The 19,955-nt window shown below is 36.5% G+C and overlaps 1 protein-coding gene across 1 annotated transcript in view; it reads left to right on the forward strand.

Annotated features, from left to right (window-relative positions):
* EMC2 (ER membrane protein complex subunit 2) overlaps window positions 1-19,955 on the forward strand; it is a 52,077-nt gene that overhangs the window by 6,352 nt on the left and 25,770 nt on the right. The window contains exons 3-5 of the mRNA XM_086336315.1: window positions 306-370; window positions 4,515-4,600; window positions 12,146-12,203. Of these exons, the coding sequence (XP_086192441.1) occupies window positions 306-370; window positions 4,515-4,600; window positions 12,146-12,203 (209 nt within the window). The remainder of the gene's footprint in view (window positions 1-305; window positions 371-4,514; window positions 4,601-12,145; window positions 12,204-19,955) is intronic.

The raw sequence follows: 19,955 nt of genomic DNA on the forward strand, positions 1-19,955 counted from the left end.
ATTTTTGTTTTAAAGCTCACAAGGCTGTAGTCCTGGGCAGATCAGAAATGTATTTCACAATGAATCTTTTAAAACAGGAAAGTTATTAAATAATGACTTTTTTTTAACCTGGTAAGATGTTAAAATATTATGCATTGCTAAAAATTTCAGGATGCTTTTTCCTTAATTCCAGATGTAATATAATAAATCACTTTTCAGTTGTAAATAATGTTCTTTAAAATATCAGAAGCAAGAAAAATTCATTATCTAATTTCTGTTGTGAGATTTTTATATTAAATTCAGTTTTTTCCTGTTTGTGTATTTAGTTTGGATCATATATGAACAGGTGATGATTGCAGCCCTCGACTATGGTCGGGATGACTTGGCATTGGTGAGTATATTTTATGTTATATTTAATTTCCTTCACAAAGTATGTATAAGCAGTATGTGGCTTGTAGTGAATGCTTTCTGTAGCTGCTTTTTAGTGCTAGTCTTGAGTTGGTAGGACGGACTAGGTACTTTGGGACACATTATGTTTTTATATCTTTTTAGCAATCCTGAAAAGTAGATATTTAGTATCCCAGTTTCACTGAAGAGGTTAAATTAGTTGGTGAAGGTAGTTTACTTAATAGGTGGTTTATACTATATTATAGAGTTAAACATATAGTTTAAAACAGATTTGTCTTTTGGGTTGTTAAATGGCTTATGTTGTACATAACATTAAATGTTGTTTTGAGATATTTTAAATGTATATCTTAAAATTATTAGAAAATCCTAACATGTACAGACGGAGAAGGCAATGGCACCCCACTCCAGTACTCTTGCCTTGAAAATCCCATGGATGGAGGAGCCTGGTAGGCTGCAGTCCATGGGGTCACTAGAGTCGGACACAACTGAGCGACTTCACTTACACTTTTCACTTTCATGCATTGGAGAAGGATATGGCAACCTACTCCAATGTTCTTGCCTGGAGAATCCCAAGGACGGGAAGCCTGGTGGGCTGCCGTCTATGGGTCCACAGAGTCAGACACGACTGAAGCGACTTAGTAGCAGCAGCAGCATCATGTACAGAACATGACTTAAAATACTCATCAGATCAGATCAGATCAGTCGACCAGTCGTGTCCGACTCTTTGCGACCCCATGAATCGCAGCACGCCAGGCCTCCCTGTCCTTCACCAACTCCCGGAGTTCACTCAGGCTCACGTCCATCGAGTCAGTGATGCCATCCAGCCATCTCATCCTCTGTCATCCCCTTCTCCTCCTGCCCCCAATCCCTCCCAGCATCAGAGTCTTTTCCAATGAGTCAACTCTTCACATGCGGTGGCCAAAGTACTGGAGTTTCAGCTTTAGCATCATTCCTTCCAAAGAAATCCCAGGGCTGATCTTCAGAATGGACTGGTTGGATCTCCTTGCAGTCCAAGGGATTCTCAAGAGTCTTCTCCAACACCACAGTTCAAAAGCATCAATTCTTTGGCGCTCAGCCTTCTTCACAGTCCAACTCTCATATCCATACATGACCACAGAAAAACCATAGCCTTGACTAGATGAACCTTTGTTGGCAAAGTAGTCTCTGCTTTTGAATATGCTATCTAGGTTGGTCATAACTTTCCTTCCAAGGAGTAAGCGTCTTTTAATTTCATGGCTACAGTCACCATCTGCAGTGATTTTGGAGCCCAGAAAAATAAAGTCTGACACTGTTTCCACTGTTTCCCCATCTATTTCCCATGAAGTGATGGGACCGGATGCCATGATCTTCATTTTCTGAATGTTGAGCTTTAAGCCAACTTTTTCACTCTCCACTTTCACTTTCATCAAGAGGCTTTTTAGTTCCTCTTCACTTTCTGCCATAAGGGTGGTATCATCTGCATATCTGAGGTGATTGATATTTCTCCCGGCAATCTTGATTTCAGCTTGTGCTTATTCCAGTCCAGCATTTCTCATGATGTACTCTGCATATAAGTTAAATAAACAGGGTGACAATATACAGCCTTGATGTACTCCTTTTCCTATTTGGAACCAGTCTGTTCCATGTCCAGTTCTTACTGTTGCTTCCTGACCTGCATACAGATTTCTCAAGAGGCAGGTCAGGTGGTCTGGTATTCCCGTCTCTTTCAGAATTTTCCACAGTTTTTTGTGATCCACACAGTCAAAGGCTTTGGCATAGGCAATAAAGCAGAAATAGATGCTTTTCTGGAACTCTCTGGCTTTTTCCATGATCCAGCAGATGTTGGCTGTTTGATCTCTGGTTCCTCTGCCTTTTCTAAAACCAGCTTGAACATCAGGAAGTTCATGGTTCACATATTGCTGAAGCCTGGCTTGGAGAATTTTGAGCATTACTTTACTAGTGTGTGAGATGAGTGCAATTGTGCGGTAGTTTGAGCATTCTTTGGCATTACCTTTCTTTGGGATTGGAATGAAAACTGACCTTTACCAGTCCTGTGGCCACTGCTGAGTTTTCCAAATTTGCTGGCATATTGTGTGCAGCACTTTGACAGCATCATCTGTCAGGATTTGGAATAGCTCAACTGGAATTCTCTCACCTCCACTAGCTTTGTTCGTAGAGATGCTTTCTAAGGCTCACTTGACTTCACATTCCAGGATGTCTGGCTCTAGGTGAGTGATCACACCATCGTGATCATCTGGGTCATGAAGATCTTTTTTGTACAGTTCTTCTGTGTATTCTTGCCATCTCTTCTTAATATCTTCTGCTTCTGTTAGGTCCATACCGTTTCTCTCCTTTATCGAGTCCATCTTTGCATGAAATGTTCCTTTGGTATCTCTGATTTTCTTGAAGAGCTCTCTAGTCTTTCCCATTCTGTTGTTTTCCTCTATTTCTTTGCATTGATCGCTGAAGAAGGCTTTCTTATCTCTTCTTGCTATTCTTTGGAACTCTGCATTCAGATGTTTATATCTTTCCTTTTCTCCTTTGGTTTTCGCTTCTCTTCTTTTCACAGCTATTTGTAAGTCCTCCCCAGACAGCCATTTTGCTTTTTTGCATTTCTTTTCCATGGGGTATTTAAGTGAGGCCTGATGCATTATGAAAGTAAGTTGTAATTTAATTTTAATCAATTTTAAAGAAAAATAATAGCTATATTTTTAAACACTCATATGCTAGGCATTATTCTAAATGCTTTACATCATTTTTATTTTTATTTTGCATGCTTTATTTGATCTATATAATTATTTCTTAATTTGACTTGTTTCATAGTATCACTGTATTTATTGTATAAATCAGGAAGCAGTGGTTTCTGTTTTGTAATCCTGACCTCTTTAGTGCTCCTTCATGCTGCTTCCTCATAAGCCAAGAAGAAATACAAAAAAACAATACCAGAGAGTAGAAATACCTGGATAACATATACAAGTCTAATGGGCATTGTCCTTTTCATTGTAATTTATGTTAGCAGTACATTTATTCTGGTGGAGTTGCCCATGATAAAAAATATTCCACAAAAGCTTTGTATTACCTTTAAAACCTATGAGGCATAGTCTTTTGAATACCAAAGAGGTGGCAGCTTATTTTTTGCAGGAGATTTTGAAATTATTTTTTGTATAGCAAAATGCCATTTGATAAAGTAGGAGATCAAGTGATTAGATAACTTTTTTTGTAACAGTATTTTTTTAATGGTTCAGAATTTCAGCACAGTTAGCTTGACTGAACTAGTACTATGAGTTTTGCATGATATTAGAGAACTAATTGAACATCATTTCCAGTTTTAATTAACTTGAATATTTTTATTATAGAATTTACAGACACAGACTTTGAAGCTATACTGCCAAATAATATTAAAACTTATTTTCTTATGATTAATAATCTGTTAATTAGTTAAATGCATTTTTAATCACATGTTTTGGGGCACTAGAAAGGATCATTTTTATCATCCTTAACATTTCTAAGACTCTTATAATCCCTCATGCTCAATAAATATTTGATTATTTGTTTAGTTGAGTTGATGGGTGAATTATGAATATCTGCCAAAAGAAGATTGGTACTCCATTGATACTGTGTCTGTATTTTATGGCCTTAAATCAGGACAAGTATTGTGACAAGGTGATTGATTAATATATTATTTGAACAAGGCAAAATTAAAGTTAATAATATTTGATCAAGACTTCAGTGTACTACCAAAGAGCTTAATTTTTATCTAGAGACTGCTTATGCAGTAGTTAGGAAGAAAAGGCCAGTAAACTGTTGTAGTTAGTTAAGATGGGCTTGATTCATTATGGAAGCAGTTTTTAAGGAGGAGTGATATGATAGTATTCAAAGAGTTATTAGTGGATCCCATAATCTCATTTTCTTAGTTAAGAGTTTGACTAGTTTCTGAGAACTCACTATTGTCCTCACTATAAATTCACAGTTGTTCTTTCACTCCATTTTTCTTTACTGATTAATTTCATTTATGTCATTAGATCTCAGTAATGAAACTATTTAAGAAGATACACTGAAGACTATGAAAGGCATTCCTTGTAGATCATTTAGTATATGTAGTGTAATTACTGCCCGTCAAGTCTTTTTATAATTTTTTTCTTTTTTAGTTTTGTCTTCAGGAGTTGAGAAGACAGTTCCCTGGAAGTCACAGAGTCAAGAGACTAACGGGCATGAGATTTGAAGCCATGGAGAGGTAACTGAATCTTACAAATAGTGTGATCCTGTTTTCAAATGGCAAACATGGGGTCTTAAATTTAGGTCCTCCTGCACCAGTGGCAGCATCATTAATTATGCAAGATCTTTTGCTACTCAGCTTCAGAACAGTGTCAGAGTACTTCTCAGCATCAATCCTCCAAGTTATTACTCTTAGATAGAATTTGACATATGACTTGAATCCATTTATCATCTTTGGCCTTGTGGAATGGGATCATGCTTTGGAGTAAGAACTGGCTTCATATCCTATTTCTAAGGATTTATTATCTATTGACCTGGAAAATTATTTAACTTCTTTAAGTTTTTTCAGTCTTATTCTTCTATAAAACAAGAATATTACCAGCTTTTCAGGGTTGTTTTGAGAATTAGTAATGATATATGTATAGTACCCTCACAGGCACTCAAAATATAGAAGCTATTATATATATATATATTTTTTTTTTTTTTTAATTGAGATATAATTTATATAGGGACTAAGACTAAGGGGAAAATATGCTCAGTCATGTTTGAATCTGGAGTGGGTTGCCATGCCCTCCACCAGGGGATCTTCCCAACCCAGGGATGGAACACAGGTCTCCCGCATTGCAGGCAGATTCTTTACCTGCTGAGTCACCAGGGAAGCCCGAAATTGATATATAACATTATATTAGTTTCAGATGTATAGCATAATTATTTGATAAATGTATATGTATATTGTGAAATGATTACCATAATAAGTTGAACCTCCATCATCATAGTTATAAATTTTTATTTTCTTATAAGAATGTTTAAGATTTACTCTGTTAGCAACTTTTAATTATACAACACAGTATTGTTAGCTATAATAAACCATGTTGTATTATGTCCCAGACTTAATTTATTTTATAACTGGAAGTTTGTACCTTTTGACCACCTTCACCCATTTCTCCCACTCCCCATCCCCTCCTCTGACAACCACTAATCTGTTCTATGTATCTATGAGTTCATGTTCTCTTTGATTCTATATGTAGGTGAGATCACACAGTATCTTTCTTGGTTTGACTTACTACACTTAGCATAACGCCCTTAAGGTTCATCCAGGTTGTCATAAATGGCAGAATTTCTTTCCTTTTTATGGCTAATATTATATTGTATTAATATATACAGTTAATCTTTGAACAGCATGGGTTTGAATCATGTGGATCCACTTAACACATAATTTTTTATTGATAGTAAATATTACAGTGCTGCACAGTCTGTAGTTGTTGAATCTGTATGTAGAATCTTGAATAAGGAAGGACCAAGTATATGGAGGGCCTATTCTAAGTTATATATATATACGGAATTTCAACCTGATGGAGATTTGGTTTTTAAACCTACGTTTAAGTTATTATGTATTATTTATGGAATTTCAACTGTGATGTAGGCTTTCCTGATCTCTGTATTGTTCAGGGGTCAAACTTCTTTATCTGTTTATCTGTTGATAAACACTTCTGTTATTTCCATGCCTTGGCTAGTGTAAATAATGCTGCAGTGAACATGGGGCTTCAGATATCTTTTCAAGTTAGTGATTTTATTTCCTTTGAGTGAATACCCTAAATTGGAATTGACTTTATCAAATGGTAGTTCTATGTTAATTTTTTGAGGAACCTTTATATTGTTTTCCATAGTGACTGTGTCAATTTACATTCCGTCTACAGTCCAGTTCCCTTTTTTCCACATCCTTGCCAAGACTTGGTGTGTTTTGTCTTTTTGATAATAGTCATTCTAACAGGTATGAGATGATATAACATTGTGGTTTTAATTTTCACTTCCCTGATTACTGATGTTGAGTACCTTTTCATGTATTTGTGTGTCTTCTTTAGGAAAATGTATATTCAATTCCTGTGCTCCTTTTTACTTAGATTGCTTGTTTTATTTTTGCTGTTGAATTATATAAGTTCTTATAATATTTTGGCGAGTAACCTCTTATTAGATATGATTTGCAAATGTTTTCTCCCATTCCATAGGTTGCCTTTTCATTGTGTCGATGTTTTCCTTTGCTGTGCAGAAGCTTTTTAGTTTGATGTAGTCCCACTTGTTTATTTTTGCTTTTGTTGACTTTGCTTTTTGTGTAAAATTCAAAAAATCACCAATACTGATGTCAGGGAGCTTACTATTTATGTTTTCTTCTGGGGGTTTATGGTTTTGGATCTTCTGTTCAGCTCTTTAATCCAGTTTGAGTTTTTCTATGTGGTATAAAGACAGAGATCCAGTTTCACTCAGCTGTCTAGTTTTCCAACATCATTTATTGAAGAGAGTGTTTTTTTCCTATTGTATATTCTTAGCTCCTTTGTTGTAAACTAATTGACCATATATGTGTGGGCTCTCTGTTCTGTCCCATTGATCTATGTGTCTGTTTATGTCAGTACCATATTGTTTTGATTACTATAGTTTTGTAATATAGTCTGAAATCAGAGAGCTTGATCCCTTCATCTTTGTTTTTCTTGCTCATGATTGCTTTGGCTCTTTGAGATCTTTTGTGATTCTATACAAATTTTAGGATTGTTTTGTTCTATTTCTTTGTGAAATGCCATTGGAATCTTAAGAATTGCACAGAATCTATAGATTTCTTTGGGTACTGTGGATATTTTACCAATATTAATTTTTCCAATTCTTGAGCATGAGATATCATCTCATTTATTTGTGCCTCATTTATTTGTATCAGTTTCTTTCATCAGTATCTTAAATTTGCAATATATAGGGCTTTCAATTCTGATTAAATTATTTCTAGGTATTTTATTCATTTTTATGCAGTTATAAATGGGATTGTTTTCTTAATTTCTCTTTCCGATAAGATTATTAGTGTATTGAAACAACAGATTTTTGTATATTGATTTTGTATCCTGCAACTTCACTGAATTTGTTAGTTGTAACAGCTTTTGATGGCATAAGCGTTAATTGTCTTCACCTGTCTGGCAGTTTTGGATGCAGTGGCTTTCCCTGTAAGTTTAGTTGTCTGATGGATCTAAGAGTAGTTGGTTTATTATGTTTAGCTTTTTCTTGTGAGTATAGGAGTGATGATTTCCAGTCTTTATGTGCCAGACCAGGAACCAGAAATCTGAGTATCTTTTCATGCAGTTGTTGGACATTTATATATGTTCTTTGGAGAAATGTCTGTTCACATTTTCTGTTTTTAAATTGGATTAATTTATGTCTTTTTATTATTTAGTTGTAAGAGTTCTTTATATATAGTCTAGATACAGGTCTTTTATCACATATATTTGATTTGCAAAAATTTTCTTGCATTACATGGCTTGTCTGTCACTTGTTCAGTGATGTCCTTTGATTACAAAATGTTTTGATTTTTTAAAAGTTAAGTTCACTTTTTCTTTTGTTGCTTATCATTTGGGTGTTATTTCTAGAAACCATTGTCTAATTCAAGGTCACAAAAATTATACCTATTTTCTTCTAAGTGTTTTATAGTTTGGGTTTTTACATTGTGATCATTGACACATTTTGAGTTAATATTTTTTATGATATGAAGCAGATGCCAACTTTATTCTTTCTTTTGTAGATATCTGGTTGTCCTAGCACCAGAAAAAACTACATTCCCCATTGAATTGTCTTGGGCAATTACATCAGTTGAGTGTTAATTATGTGATTGTTTATTTCTGGGCTTTGAGTTCTGTTCCATCAATATATATGTTTATTATATACCACACTGTATTGAATCCAATAATGATATTGTAGCTTTGTAGTAGTTCTAAAATTGTAAAGTGTGTCCTTCAACTTTGTCCTTTTTTTTTTAAAGCTTATTTTGTCTGTTCTGAGTCTCTTAAGTTTTTATATTCATTTTATAGTCAGATTGTTGTTTCTTACCTTTATAACTTGGTGCTTTAGGTGAGACAGGGTTTACTTGTATTTCACTTGTATTTTTTTCTTGCAAGATTTATTGATACAGTTTTTCTTAACCCTTTTATTCCTTTGCTTTTGGCTTATCTGTTTTATCTATGTGTATTTTACTATCTTTGGATCTTCTAAGCAAAGGGCATGGATGAATCAAATAAAATAGTATTGCAGGTTCAGTTCAGTTCAGTCGCTCAGTCATGTCCAACTCTTTGCAACCCCATGAATCACAGCACGCCAGGCCTCCCTGTCCATCACCAACTCCTGGAGTTCACTCAGACTCATGCCCATCGAGTCAGTGGTGCCATCCAGCCATCTCATCCTCTTTCGTCCCGTTTTCCTCCTGCCCCCAATCCCTCCCAGCATCAAAGTCTTTTCCAATGAGTCAACTCTTCGCATGAGGTGGCCAAAGTACTGGAGTTTCAGCTTTAGCATCATTCCCTCCAAAGAAATCCCAGGGCTGATCTCCTTCAGAATGGACTGGTTGGATCTCCTTGCAGTCCAAGGGACTCTCAAGAGTCTTTTCCAACACCACAGTTCAAAAGCATCAATTCTTCGGCGCTCAGCCTTCTTCACAGTCCAACTCTCACATCCATACGTGACCACTGGAAAAACCATATCCTTGACTAGATGGACCTTTGTTGGCAAAGTAATGTCTCTGCTTTTGAATATGCTATCTAGGTTGGTCATAACTTTTTTCCAAGGAGTAAGTGTCTTTTAATTTCATGGCTACAGTCACCATCTGCAGTGATTTTGGGGCCCAAAAAAATAAAGTCTGACACTGTTTCCACTGTTTCCCTATCTGTTTCCCATGAAGTAATGGGACCAGATGCCATGATCTTCATTTTCTGAATGTTGAGCTTTAAGCCAACTTTTTCACTCTCCACTTTCACTTTCATCAAGAGGCTTTTGAGTTCCTCTTCATTTTCTGCCATAAGGGTGGTGTCATCTGCATATCTGAGGTTATTGATATTTCTCCCAGCAATCTTGATTCCAGCTTGTGCTTCTTCCAGCCCAGCGTTTCTCATGATGCACTCTGCATATAAGTTAAATAAGCAGGGTGACAATATACAGCCTTGACGTACTCCTTTTCCTGTTTGGAACCAGTCTGTTGTTCCATGTCCAGTTCTAACTGTTGCTTGCTGACCTGCATACAGGTTTCTCAAGAGGCAGGTCAGGTGGTCTGGTATTCCCATCTCTTTCAGAATTTTGCACAGTTTTTTGTGATCCACACAGTCAAAGGCTTTGGCATAGTCAAGAAAGCAGAAATAGATGTTTTTCTGGAACTCTGTTGCTTTTTCGATGATCCAGCAGTTGTTGGCAATTTGATCTCTGGTTCCTCTGCCTTTTCTAAAACCAGCTTGAACATCTTAATGCCTTATGTATATAGTTTTCAAACTGTAAAGACAATGTAAGTTTTATAATAAAATACCAAAAAGACTAGAAAATCCTAAGAATTCAGATTATTAGTATCATTGTATTAATGAAATGAATGGTTTCCTATTTTCCTCTGTCATTTCCAGTATGTTTCCCAAAGGTTATATACCTGGGAAAAGATCCCCAGGTGATTCTCATGTACTTTGTCTTGTCAGAACCAGTGCTTTTTAGCATTAATTTTTGCCCTTGTTTATATACTTTATTGTTTTGTTTTATTATTATTTAATGATTTTATTTTCTGTTTCTGTAGTTGCAGATTCTTGTGAGGCTAGCATACCTATTATCAAATATTATCATGTATTTGATTTCCAAAGTGATATTCTTTTTCTAAGCTATTGCTAACTCTGATTAACTTAGGATGTAGTGATGCTGTTTGGCCTTTGCATGGTATAATCATATTTACAAATTAAGTCTGCTTTTAATTTTCTCAGTAGTCTGCTACCATTAGTTAAAATATTCTTATCTGTTGGCATGACTGTAATGACAAATACAGGCTTGATCATTAAAATTGTGGGGCAGTGTTCGATTAAAGGACGTGTCATGTGATGATATAGAATATTCTATGTCTTGAGTATCATTAAGAGAAAAACTTAAAAAATTATCATAGAGACCTTAAGAATAGATCACAAGAGTATATCTTCTGTCCCTAGTTTTATAAACACTGCTATAAAATTTTTAAACATAGATTTTTGCTTTCTCTAAAGATCTTTATTTGGAAGTGAAGAAATTGATTGGAAGGGAGTTGGGGGTTATGGATATGATTAAGAAGGAATTTCAGAATCACTTAGCTATATCCTTGTACTCCAAATAAGATTACCATATATAGGAGTGTATTGTTAGATAAAGTGCTTTATGTGGTATCTGATGTATCACTCCTTTTCATTCACTATCATACAATGTTAATCTTGGCTTCTTAGTTTTATCCTGTCATATTTGATTATTTTTTCATTTGATAAATTTGTTTCCCATGTGAGATTGTGAACTATGGTGTTGGAAAAGACTCTTGAGAGTCCCTAGACTGCAAGGAGATCAAACCAGTCAATCTTAAAAGATATCAGTCCTAAATATTCATTGGAAAGACTGATGCTGAAGCTGAAGCTCCAATACTTAGGCCACCTAATGTGAAGAACTGACTCATTGGAAAAGACCCTGATCCTGGGAAAGATTGAAGGCAGGAGAAGGGGACAACAGAGAATGAGATGGTTGGATGGCATCAGTGACTTGATGGGCATGAGTTTGATCAATCTTCAGGAGTTGGTGATGGACAGGGAAGTCTGGCATGCTGCAGCCCATGGGGTCGCAAAGAGTTGGAAATGACTGAATGACTGAACTGAACTGATATGAGGTTGTAACCCAGCAGAGTATATTATGTGTACATACTTGGTTTAGTCACTAAATCATGTCCAATCTTGCGATCCCATGGGCTATAGCCCACCGGGCTCCTCTGTCCATGTGCGTGGGATTTTCCAGGCAAGACCAGAGTGGGTTGCCATTTCCTTCTCCAGGGGATCTTCCCCACCCAGGGATCCAACCCAGGTCTTCTGCACGCAGGCAGATTCTTTACCGACTGAGCCACCAGGGAATTCCTTAATAGGTGCTTAATGAATTGAACTTTACCAGCTCAACTAAGAAAAACTCTCATAAATATTTATTAGAGGAGAATTAACACTTAGATTGGGGCTTCTCAGGTGGCTCAGTAGTAAAGAATCCCCCTGTGAAGCATTAGTGTGATCCTTGGGTTGGGAAGATCCCCTGCAGAAGGAAATGGCAACCCACTCCAATATTCTTGACCGGGAAATCCCATGGACAGAGGAGCCTGGCAGTCTACAGTCCATGGGGTCACGAAAGAATCAGACATGACTTAGAAAATACTTAGATCATTTCCTTGTGAAAATATTTGTTAAAATTAAACTTAAAAAATAATTTATTTGCTGTAATTCTGGGTGTAACTAGGACCACAGAGGTATCTCTTTGAGCTGTAGTTTTTACCTTTGTATTTAGACCAAGTCGAATCAGTATGTTTTTGAAGTAAGTTTTTCTATAAATATTTTATTTACGATTTTTTTTTTTTTGCTTAGAAAATGACATTGTATCAAACTTACTGTTATGTGAAGATCAGAAGATGCTTAGTAGTAATTGTAAATACATATAAAGTCTTCCTAGGTTAATCTTTTCTGTATTTACTATTTGTCATTAAATTTTAAGGTAATGATTCTTAATATTTCTTTTTCTTTTTAAATAGATACGATGATGCTATTCAGCTATATGATCGAATTTTACAAGAAGACCCAACTAACACTGTAAGTTAGCTGGTTGTCCTAAAGATCAGTTAATTCTGTGTTAAGAAGTGAAATTATTTTAGAAATAATGGAAAAATACACATGGAAACATTTTATTTTGTTATTTGAAATATCTCATGATGGGTCACTTGAAAAAAAGTAGGTTTTAACTCTTCAGTTAAATCTGACTTACAAGATCTCTTATTAGAAAGCAGCTAGTTGAAATTTAGATAGAATAAATTTTATGTGCTTATAAGAACAAACACCTGTCAGAACTTATAGTTTCTGTAATATTTTCAAGTTTATTAAATACTAACTTGTCTTGTTTGGGTAGTTATATTTTAGTTCTCTTATTGAAGAATGAAAGATGTCATCTCAGTAATTAATGTATGGAATTAATTAATGAAAGGCTTTTTGGTAGTATGACCTGTTATAAAAATATCCTGGTGAAAAAAAATTTTTTTAATATTGAGAACATTTTAGTTGATTGGTATAATGGCTTAGATTATTTCTTTTAATATAATCCCACCCTAGGGAAATTTTCTCTGGTAACTTCCTAGGTGTTATGTAGATATTTAAATGGTAAGGATTTTCAGAATATAGAAATTCAGAGAAAAGTTTTGACAGCTGCAAGCCTATGTGTTATTAAAAAGCAGTTAATTTAGATATTCCAAGTATCTAAAAAGTTGAAATTGAAAAAATTTAATAATCTTTTAATTTTATTTATCCTAATACGTTGCTCTCTGTTTTAATAAAATAATCCCTTATAAAAAGCACCATTTTTCGTTCCCTGAAGATTTTCTCATGTACTTATTTGAGCTGTAAGATTTCACCAGTTTTAAAGGTATTCATTTTTTTTTTGCAGCCATATATTGAAAATATGATACCAGATTTCTGAAAAACTTGTTTCATGTAATTTTCTCATGCTAGTTTAAAAATTGGTAGTTTGTAATGTATTTTCTAGAATTAGAAGTCAAATATTTCTGTGTCAGTTTAAGTTGGACATATTTTAAAGAAATTACTTCACTGCAGGGTCTAAGATAATATGTAACTAAATATTATCCTGTCTTTGTAGTACTTACCATGTTTTATGACTTGGCTCCCCTCATAGATTATCTGAGGGGGTAGTAACTAAATCATTTGGTTGTTAGGTAAACATTTTAGAACAAAGTGACTGAATTCAGCTTTGTTAGATGTATTATTCTTTCATCAAATGTTATTTTTATCTAATCTTCTCTCAGTCCCTTCTGTCCTTCTAGAAATATTTATTTGAATATCTGTCAGGAGCCACCAAAGGGTTGGTGTTACTAAAAATAAAGACAGTATTTCTGTTACCATATCCATAGAAAGCACTGTGGTAGACATTAAGGGAGAAAAACAAAGCCATATAAGACCTAGAACTAATAAAGTCTGGTAGGGGAAGACTTTACTTACATTAAACAGTACAGACAGAGTGCCTGAAGAACTATGGATGGAGGTTCATGACATTGTACAGGAGGCAGGGATCAAGACCATCCCCAAGGAAAAGAAATGCAAAAAGGCAAAATGGTTGTCTGAGGAGGCCTTACAAATATCTGTGAATAGAAGAGAAGCAAAAGGCAAAGGAAAAAAGGAAAGATATACCCATTTGAATGCAGAGTTCCAAGGAATAGCAAGGAGAGATAAGAAAGCCTTCCTGAGTGATCAATGCAAAGAAATAGAGGAAAACAACAGAATGGGAAAGACTAGAGATCTCTTCAAGAAAATTAGAGATACCAAGGGAACTTTTTTATGCAAAGATTGGCACAATAAAGGACAGAAATGGTATGGACCTAACAGAAGCAGAAGATATTAAGAAGAGGTGGCAAGAATACACAGAAGAATTATATAAAAAAGATCTTCACAACCCAGATAATCACAATGGTGTGATCACTCACCTAGAGCCAGACATCCTGGAATGTGAAATCAAATGGGCCTTAGGAAGCATCACTATAAACAAAGCTAGTGGAGGTGATGGAATTCCAGTGGAGCTATTTCAGATCCTAAAAGATGAAGCTCTGAAAGTGCAGCACTCAATATGCCAGCAAATTGGGAAAACTCAGCATTGACCACAGGAATGGAAAAGGTCCGTTTTCATTCCAATCCTAAAGTAAGGCAATGCCAAAGAATGCTCAAACTACCGCACAATTGCACTCATCTCACACTCTAGTAAAGTAATGCTCAAAATTCTCCAAAATTCTCTTCAAAATTCTTTGAAGCCAGGCTTCAGCAGTATGTGAACCGTGAACTTCCAGATGTTGAAGCTGGATTTAGAAAAGGCAGAGGAAGCAGAGATCAAATTGCCAACATCCCTTGGATCATCAAAAAAGCAAGAGAGTTCCAGAAAAACGTCAACTTCTGCTTTATTGACTATGCCAAAGCCTTTGACTGTGTGAATCACAACAAACTCTGGAAAATTTTTAAGGAGAGGGGACTACCAGACCACCTGACCTGCCTCTTGAGAAACCTGTATGCTGGTCAGGAAGCAACAGTTAGAACTGGACATGGAACAACAGACTGGTTCAAGATAAGGAAAGGAAAACTTCAAGGCTGTATATTGTCACCCTGCTTATTTAACTTATATGCAAAGTACATCATGAGAAAAGCTGGGCTGGATGAAGCACAAGCTGGAATCAACGCTGGGAGAAATATCGGTAACCTCAGATATGCAGATGACACCACCCTTATGGCAGAAAGTGAAGAGGAAATAAAGATCCTCTTGATGAAAGTGAAAGTGGAGAGTGAAAAAGTTGGCTTAAAGCTCAGCATTTAGAAAACTAAGATCATGGTATCCGGTTCCATCACTTTATGACAAATAGATGGGGAAACAGTGGAAACAGTGACAGACTTTATGTTCTTGGGCTCCAAAATCACTGCAGATGGTGATTGCAGCCATGAAATTAAAAGACTCTTGCTCCTTGGAAAAAAGGTTATGAACAACCTAAAAAGCATATTAAAACACAGATACATTACTTTGCTCACAAAGGTCCGTATAGTCAAAGCTCTGGTTTTTCCAGTAGTCAGGTATGGATGTGAGAGTTGGACTATAAAGAAAGCTGAGCGCCGAAGAATTGATGCTTTTTTTTTTTTTTTAAACTTTACATAATTGTATTAGTTTTGCCAAATATCAAAATGAATCCGCCACAGGTATACATGTGTTCCCCATCCTGAACCCTCCTCCCTCCTCCCTCCCCATACCATCCCTCTGGGTCGTCCCAGTGCACTAGCCCCAAGCATCCAGTATCGTGTATCGAACCTGGACTGGCAACTCGTTTCTTACATGATATTTTACATGTTTCAATATCATTCTCCCAAATCTTCCCACCCTCTCCCTCTCCCACAGAGTCCATAAGACTGTTATATACATCAGTGTCTCTTTTACTGTCTCGTACACCGGGTTATTGTTACCATCTTTCTAAATTCCATATATATGCGTTAGTATACTGTATTTATGTTTTTCCTTCTGGCTTACTTCACTCTGTATAATAGGCTCCAGTTTCATCCACCTCATTAGAACTGATTCAAATGTATTCTTTTTAATGGCTGAGTAATACTCCATTGTGTATATGTACCATAGCTTTCTTATCCATTCATCTGCTGATGGACATCTAGGTTGCTTCCATGTCCTGGTTATTATAAACAGTGCTGCGATGAATCAGGCTCTACTACAAAGCCACAGTTATCAAGACAGTATGGTACTGGCACAAAGACAGAAATATAGATCAATGGAATAAAATAGAAAGCCCAGAGATAAATCCACGCACATATGGACACCTTATCTTTGACAAAGGAGGCAAGAATATACAATGGATTAAAGACAATCTCTTTAACAAGTGGTGCTGGGAAATCTGGTCAACCACTTGTAAAAGAATGAAACTAGACCACTTTCTAACACCATACACAAAAATAAACTCAAAATGGATTAAAGATCTAAACATAAGACCAGAAACTATAAAACTCCTAGAGGAGAACATAGGCAAAACACTCTCTGACATACATCACAGCAGGATCCTCTATGACCCACCTCCCAGAATATTGGAAATAAAATCAAAAATAAACAAATGGGACCTGATTAACTTTAAAAGCTTCTGCACATCAAAGGAAACTATTAGCAAGGTGAAAAAGACAGCCTTCAGAATGGGAGAAAATAATAGCAAATGAAGCAACTGACAGACAACTAATCTCAAAAATATACAAGCAACTCCTACAGAATTGATGCTTTTGAACTGTGGTATTGGAGAAGACTCTTGAGAGTCCCTTGGACTGCAGTGAGATCCAACTAGTCCATCCGAGGAAAATCAGGGTGATTTTCCTGATTTTTCCTGAAAATCAGGACTGATTTCCTTTATTCCAGTATTCCAGTATTCATTGGAAGGATTGATGCTGAAGCTGAAACTCTAATACTTTGGCCCCCTGATACAAAGAACTGACTCATTTGAAAAGATCCTGATGTTGGGAAAGATTGAAGGTAGGAGGAGAAGGGGACGAAAGAGGATGAGATGGCTGAATGACATCACCGACTCAATGGACATGAGTTTGAGTAAAATCCGGGAGTTGACTATGGACAGGGAGGCCTAACATGCTGCAGTCCATGGGGTCACAAAGAGTCAGATCCGACTGAGTGACTAAACTGAACTGAAACAGTAATGTTACTGTGTAGAAGTTTCATGGTTATATCCATAGTTAAAATTCAAGCTTTTATACTGCAGGGTTTTGGATTGTTTAACACTGACTTTATGACTCTTTCATCGATCTTGTGCTCCTGTATTCCTGGATATCCAGTATAAAAATGAGGTTATTCATTAAAGTTTTAAGGAGCTCTCTTTCCCTCTCATATGCATTCACTATTATTTCAAAAAATATTTGTTGAGTGCTTGCTTTGTGCTTGGTATAGAGACTAGAAGGATGATTTAGACATTATCCTTGACTTTGGTTTAGAGAGATAGCATGATATACTTAACAGATTATAGACCTTGAAATAGACTTACTAAATCCTGATTCTTTGGTGATTTGCTGCAGTATTTCTGAGCCTTGTAGGCCTTGATGGTTGAGCATGGCTTAATTAAGACAGATGACGGGCTGGGGAAAGACATCATATTCCATTATGTAACAAGTAAGCCTTAGGGTTATTAAAGTACAAGACTTACCTTGGGAGAAAAGAAAAAAGTGATTGAAGTGGAAGTTTCAGATTCAGGGAGGTTGCTAAAATGGGTCATCTCATCTATTTTTTTAAAATTGTGAAACGCTCTTTTGAAAAAAGTAATATGTATGCATATTAAAAATTACAAACAATACTAGCATATATGTTGAAAAATAAGTCCTCCGATCCCAGATCTCATGCCCTCCTTCACTTAGGCAAATGTTTCTTAAGAATTTTTCCAGAAATTTTTTCTCATGCACACACAAATAGGTCTGTATGCATGTGTGTGTATGTGTGTGTGTCCCTTTTAATAGTGAGAATGGTTGGAAATGCAGATGGTGACATACTCTACCTTTTACGTAAAAGTGTTCAGTTGTGTCCAACTCCTCTGTCCATAGCATTTTTCAGGCAAGAATATTAGAGTGGGTTGCCCTTTGCTTTTCCAGGGGATCTTCCCAACCCAGGATTGAACCTGTGTCTCTTCTTCTTCTTCTTCTTTTTTTAATCCTTCCCTTCCCTCCCTCCCACCCCTGCTAAACTGTGTCTCTTGGGTCTCCTGCATTGGTAGGTGGATTCTTTATCCTTGAGCTCCCTGGGAAGCCCCAAACTCTACCTAAGTCATCTATGTTAGCACATCCTTTATCTCATCCTTTAAGTTGCTGCATAGCATTGTAGTATAAGGATGTATAATCCTTATTTTGATGAAAAACTTTCTTGAACTAATTAAGTCCCTTTGGTATCTGATGCATTCCTCCCAGAAGCAGTGTTGAAGTGCGTGTCATTTGTAGAATAGATTCCTAGAAGTGAAATCTGAGTCAGGAGGTCCATGTATCTTAAAAGTTAACAGATACTGCCTAATTTCCCTCCACAAAAGCTTTTTAGTTATCTATACTCACTTACATGGTATATGAGAGTGCTTCTTTCCCAGTATCCTCCCACATGGTGTATTATCACCTTTTTTCATTTTTAATTTTTGCCAATGGTGGCTCAGACGGTAAAGTGTCTACCTGCAGTGCGGGAGACCCGGGTTCGATCCCTGGGTTGGGAAGATCCCCTGGAGAAGGAAATGACAACCCACTTCAGTACTCTTGCCTGGAAAATTCCATGGACTGGGGAGCCTGGTGGGCTACAGTCTGTGGGGTCGCAAAGAATCGGACACGACTGAGCGTCTTCACTTTCACTTTCAGTGTAATTAGTTAAATATATAATTTGCATATGAGAGATTCTGAGTATCTTTTAATATGCTTAAAAGGCCATTTTTATTTCTCTTTTTGAACTGCCTTCTTTAATGCAGTTATTTCATGAAATTTCATTTCTAGTCTTATTGAAGACAGCATGGTTCTAGCACTCTGCATAAGTTTAACCTACCCCTTCTTCACCACTGATTCACCACTGAGGAAGACTAGGGCTTTAAGGGGCAATATTTTATACCTTTTAGTTGGCTCATTGTCCTGAGTGATTGGCAGTACAAGAAGTTCAACATTTGTGAACAACCTGGTGTTACACTTCAGAATTTTTTTTTCTGCATTATCAATTAAGTTTTTATTTCTCTTTTTGATTTCTTCTTGTTTTAATTGTGGTTGATTTGCAATGTTCTTTTTGTTTCAGGTATCAGAATAGTAAGTTGAGTTTTTTTGTAGATTATTCCTTTATAGGTTATTACATGATATTGAGTATAACAGAATTTTAATTCTTAGAAAATGGGGAGTAAGTCAAATTTGATTGGCAAAGTACCACCAGATTTTTTGTTTTAAAGATAACTGCCAGTAATGTGGGAGATGGTTTGAAAGGGGTTAAAAGAGATGAATTATGTAATTTGGTGACGGTTCTGTCTTAGGCTAGAGATTATGGGGATCTAAGGTGGCTTACTGGTAAAGTACAAACTAGAACTCCCTCTACCCCAGATGTTGAGATCCAGAAAGACCACTGCCTCTAAGGCTTATGCCATGCCCCTTATTTTGGAATTAGATATAATTGCCTCTGTGCCAAGCTTGAAGATGCTTTTAGAAGGCCATATTTCCCAGGGTCATGGCATAAGCCTTGGAAGCAAAAGAACCTGGAATTCTCCTTTCCCTCTGTTGGCCAGTGGTCTTTCTGGGTCTCAGCATCTGGGGAAGGGGTTGCTCTGCATTGTACTTACTGGTAGACCTTAGTCCTTTAATCCTTTTCTAGGTTCTCGTCCTGTGTGGCCTATTTTTTTTTTTTTTTGAAGATGTAACATGTCTTTCAGGAAAAAATTGATAGCTAACTATAGTAGATAATTGGAGAAGGCAATGGCACCCCAGTCCAGTACTCTTGCCTGGAAAATCCCATGGGCGGAGGAGCCTGGTAGGCTTCAGTACATGGGGTCGCGAAGAGTCGGACACGACTGAGCGACTTCACTTTCACTTTTCACTTTCATGCATTGGAGAAGGAAATGGCAACCCACTCCAGTGTTCTTTCCTGGAGAATCCCAGGGATGGGGGAGCCTGGTGGGCTGCCGTCCATGGGGTCACACAGAGTCGGACACGACTGAAGAGACTTAGCAGCAGCAGCATAGTAGATAATGGTACAGAGGTATGTAACAAATTTATGATCATAAGAACTTTTTGGCGTTTCATATTTTATAATAGAAA

Source organism: Bos grunniens, chromosome 14, assembly GCF_055505025.1.
Source record: "Bos grunniens cultivar Pamir isolate PY7600 chromosome 14, Bosgru_T2T1.0, whole genome shotgun sequence".
Lineage (NCBI taxonomy): Eukaryota > Metazoa > Chordata > Mammalia > Artiodactyla > Bovidae > Bos > Bos grunniens.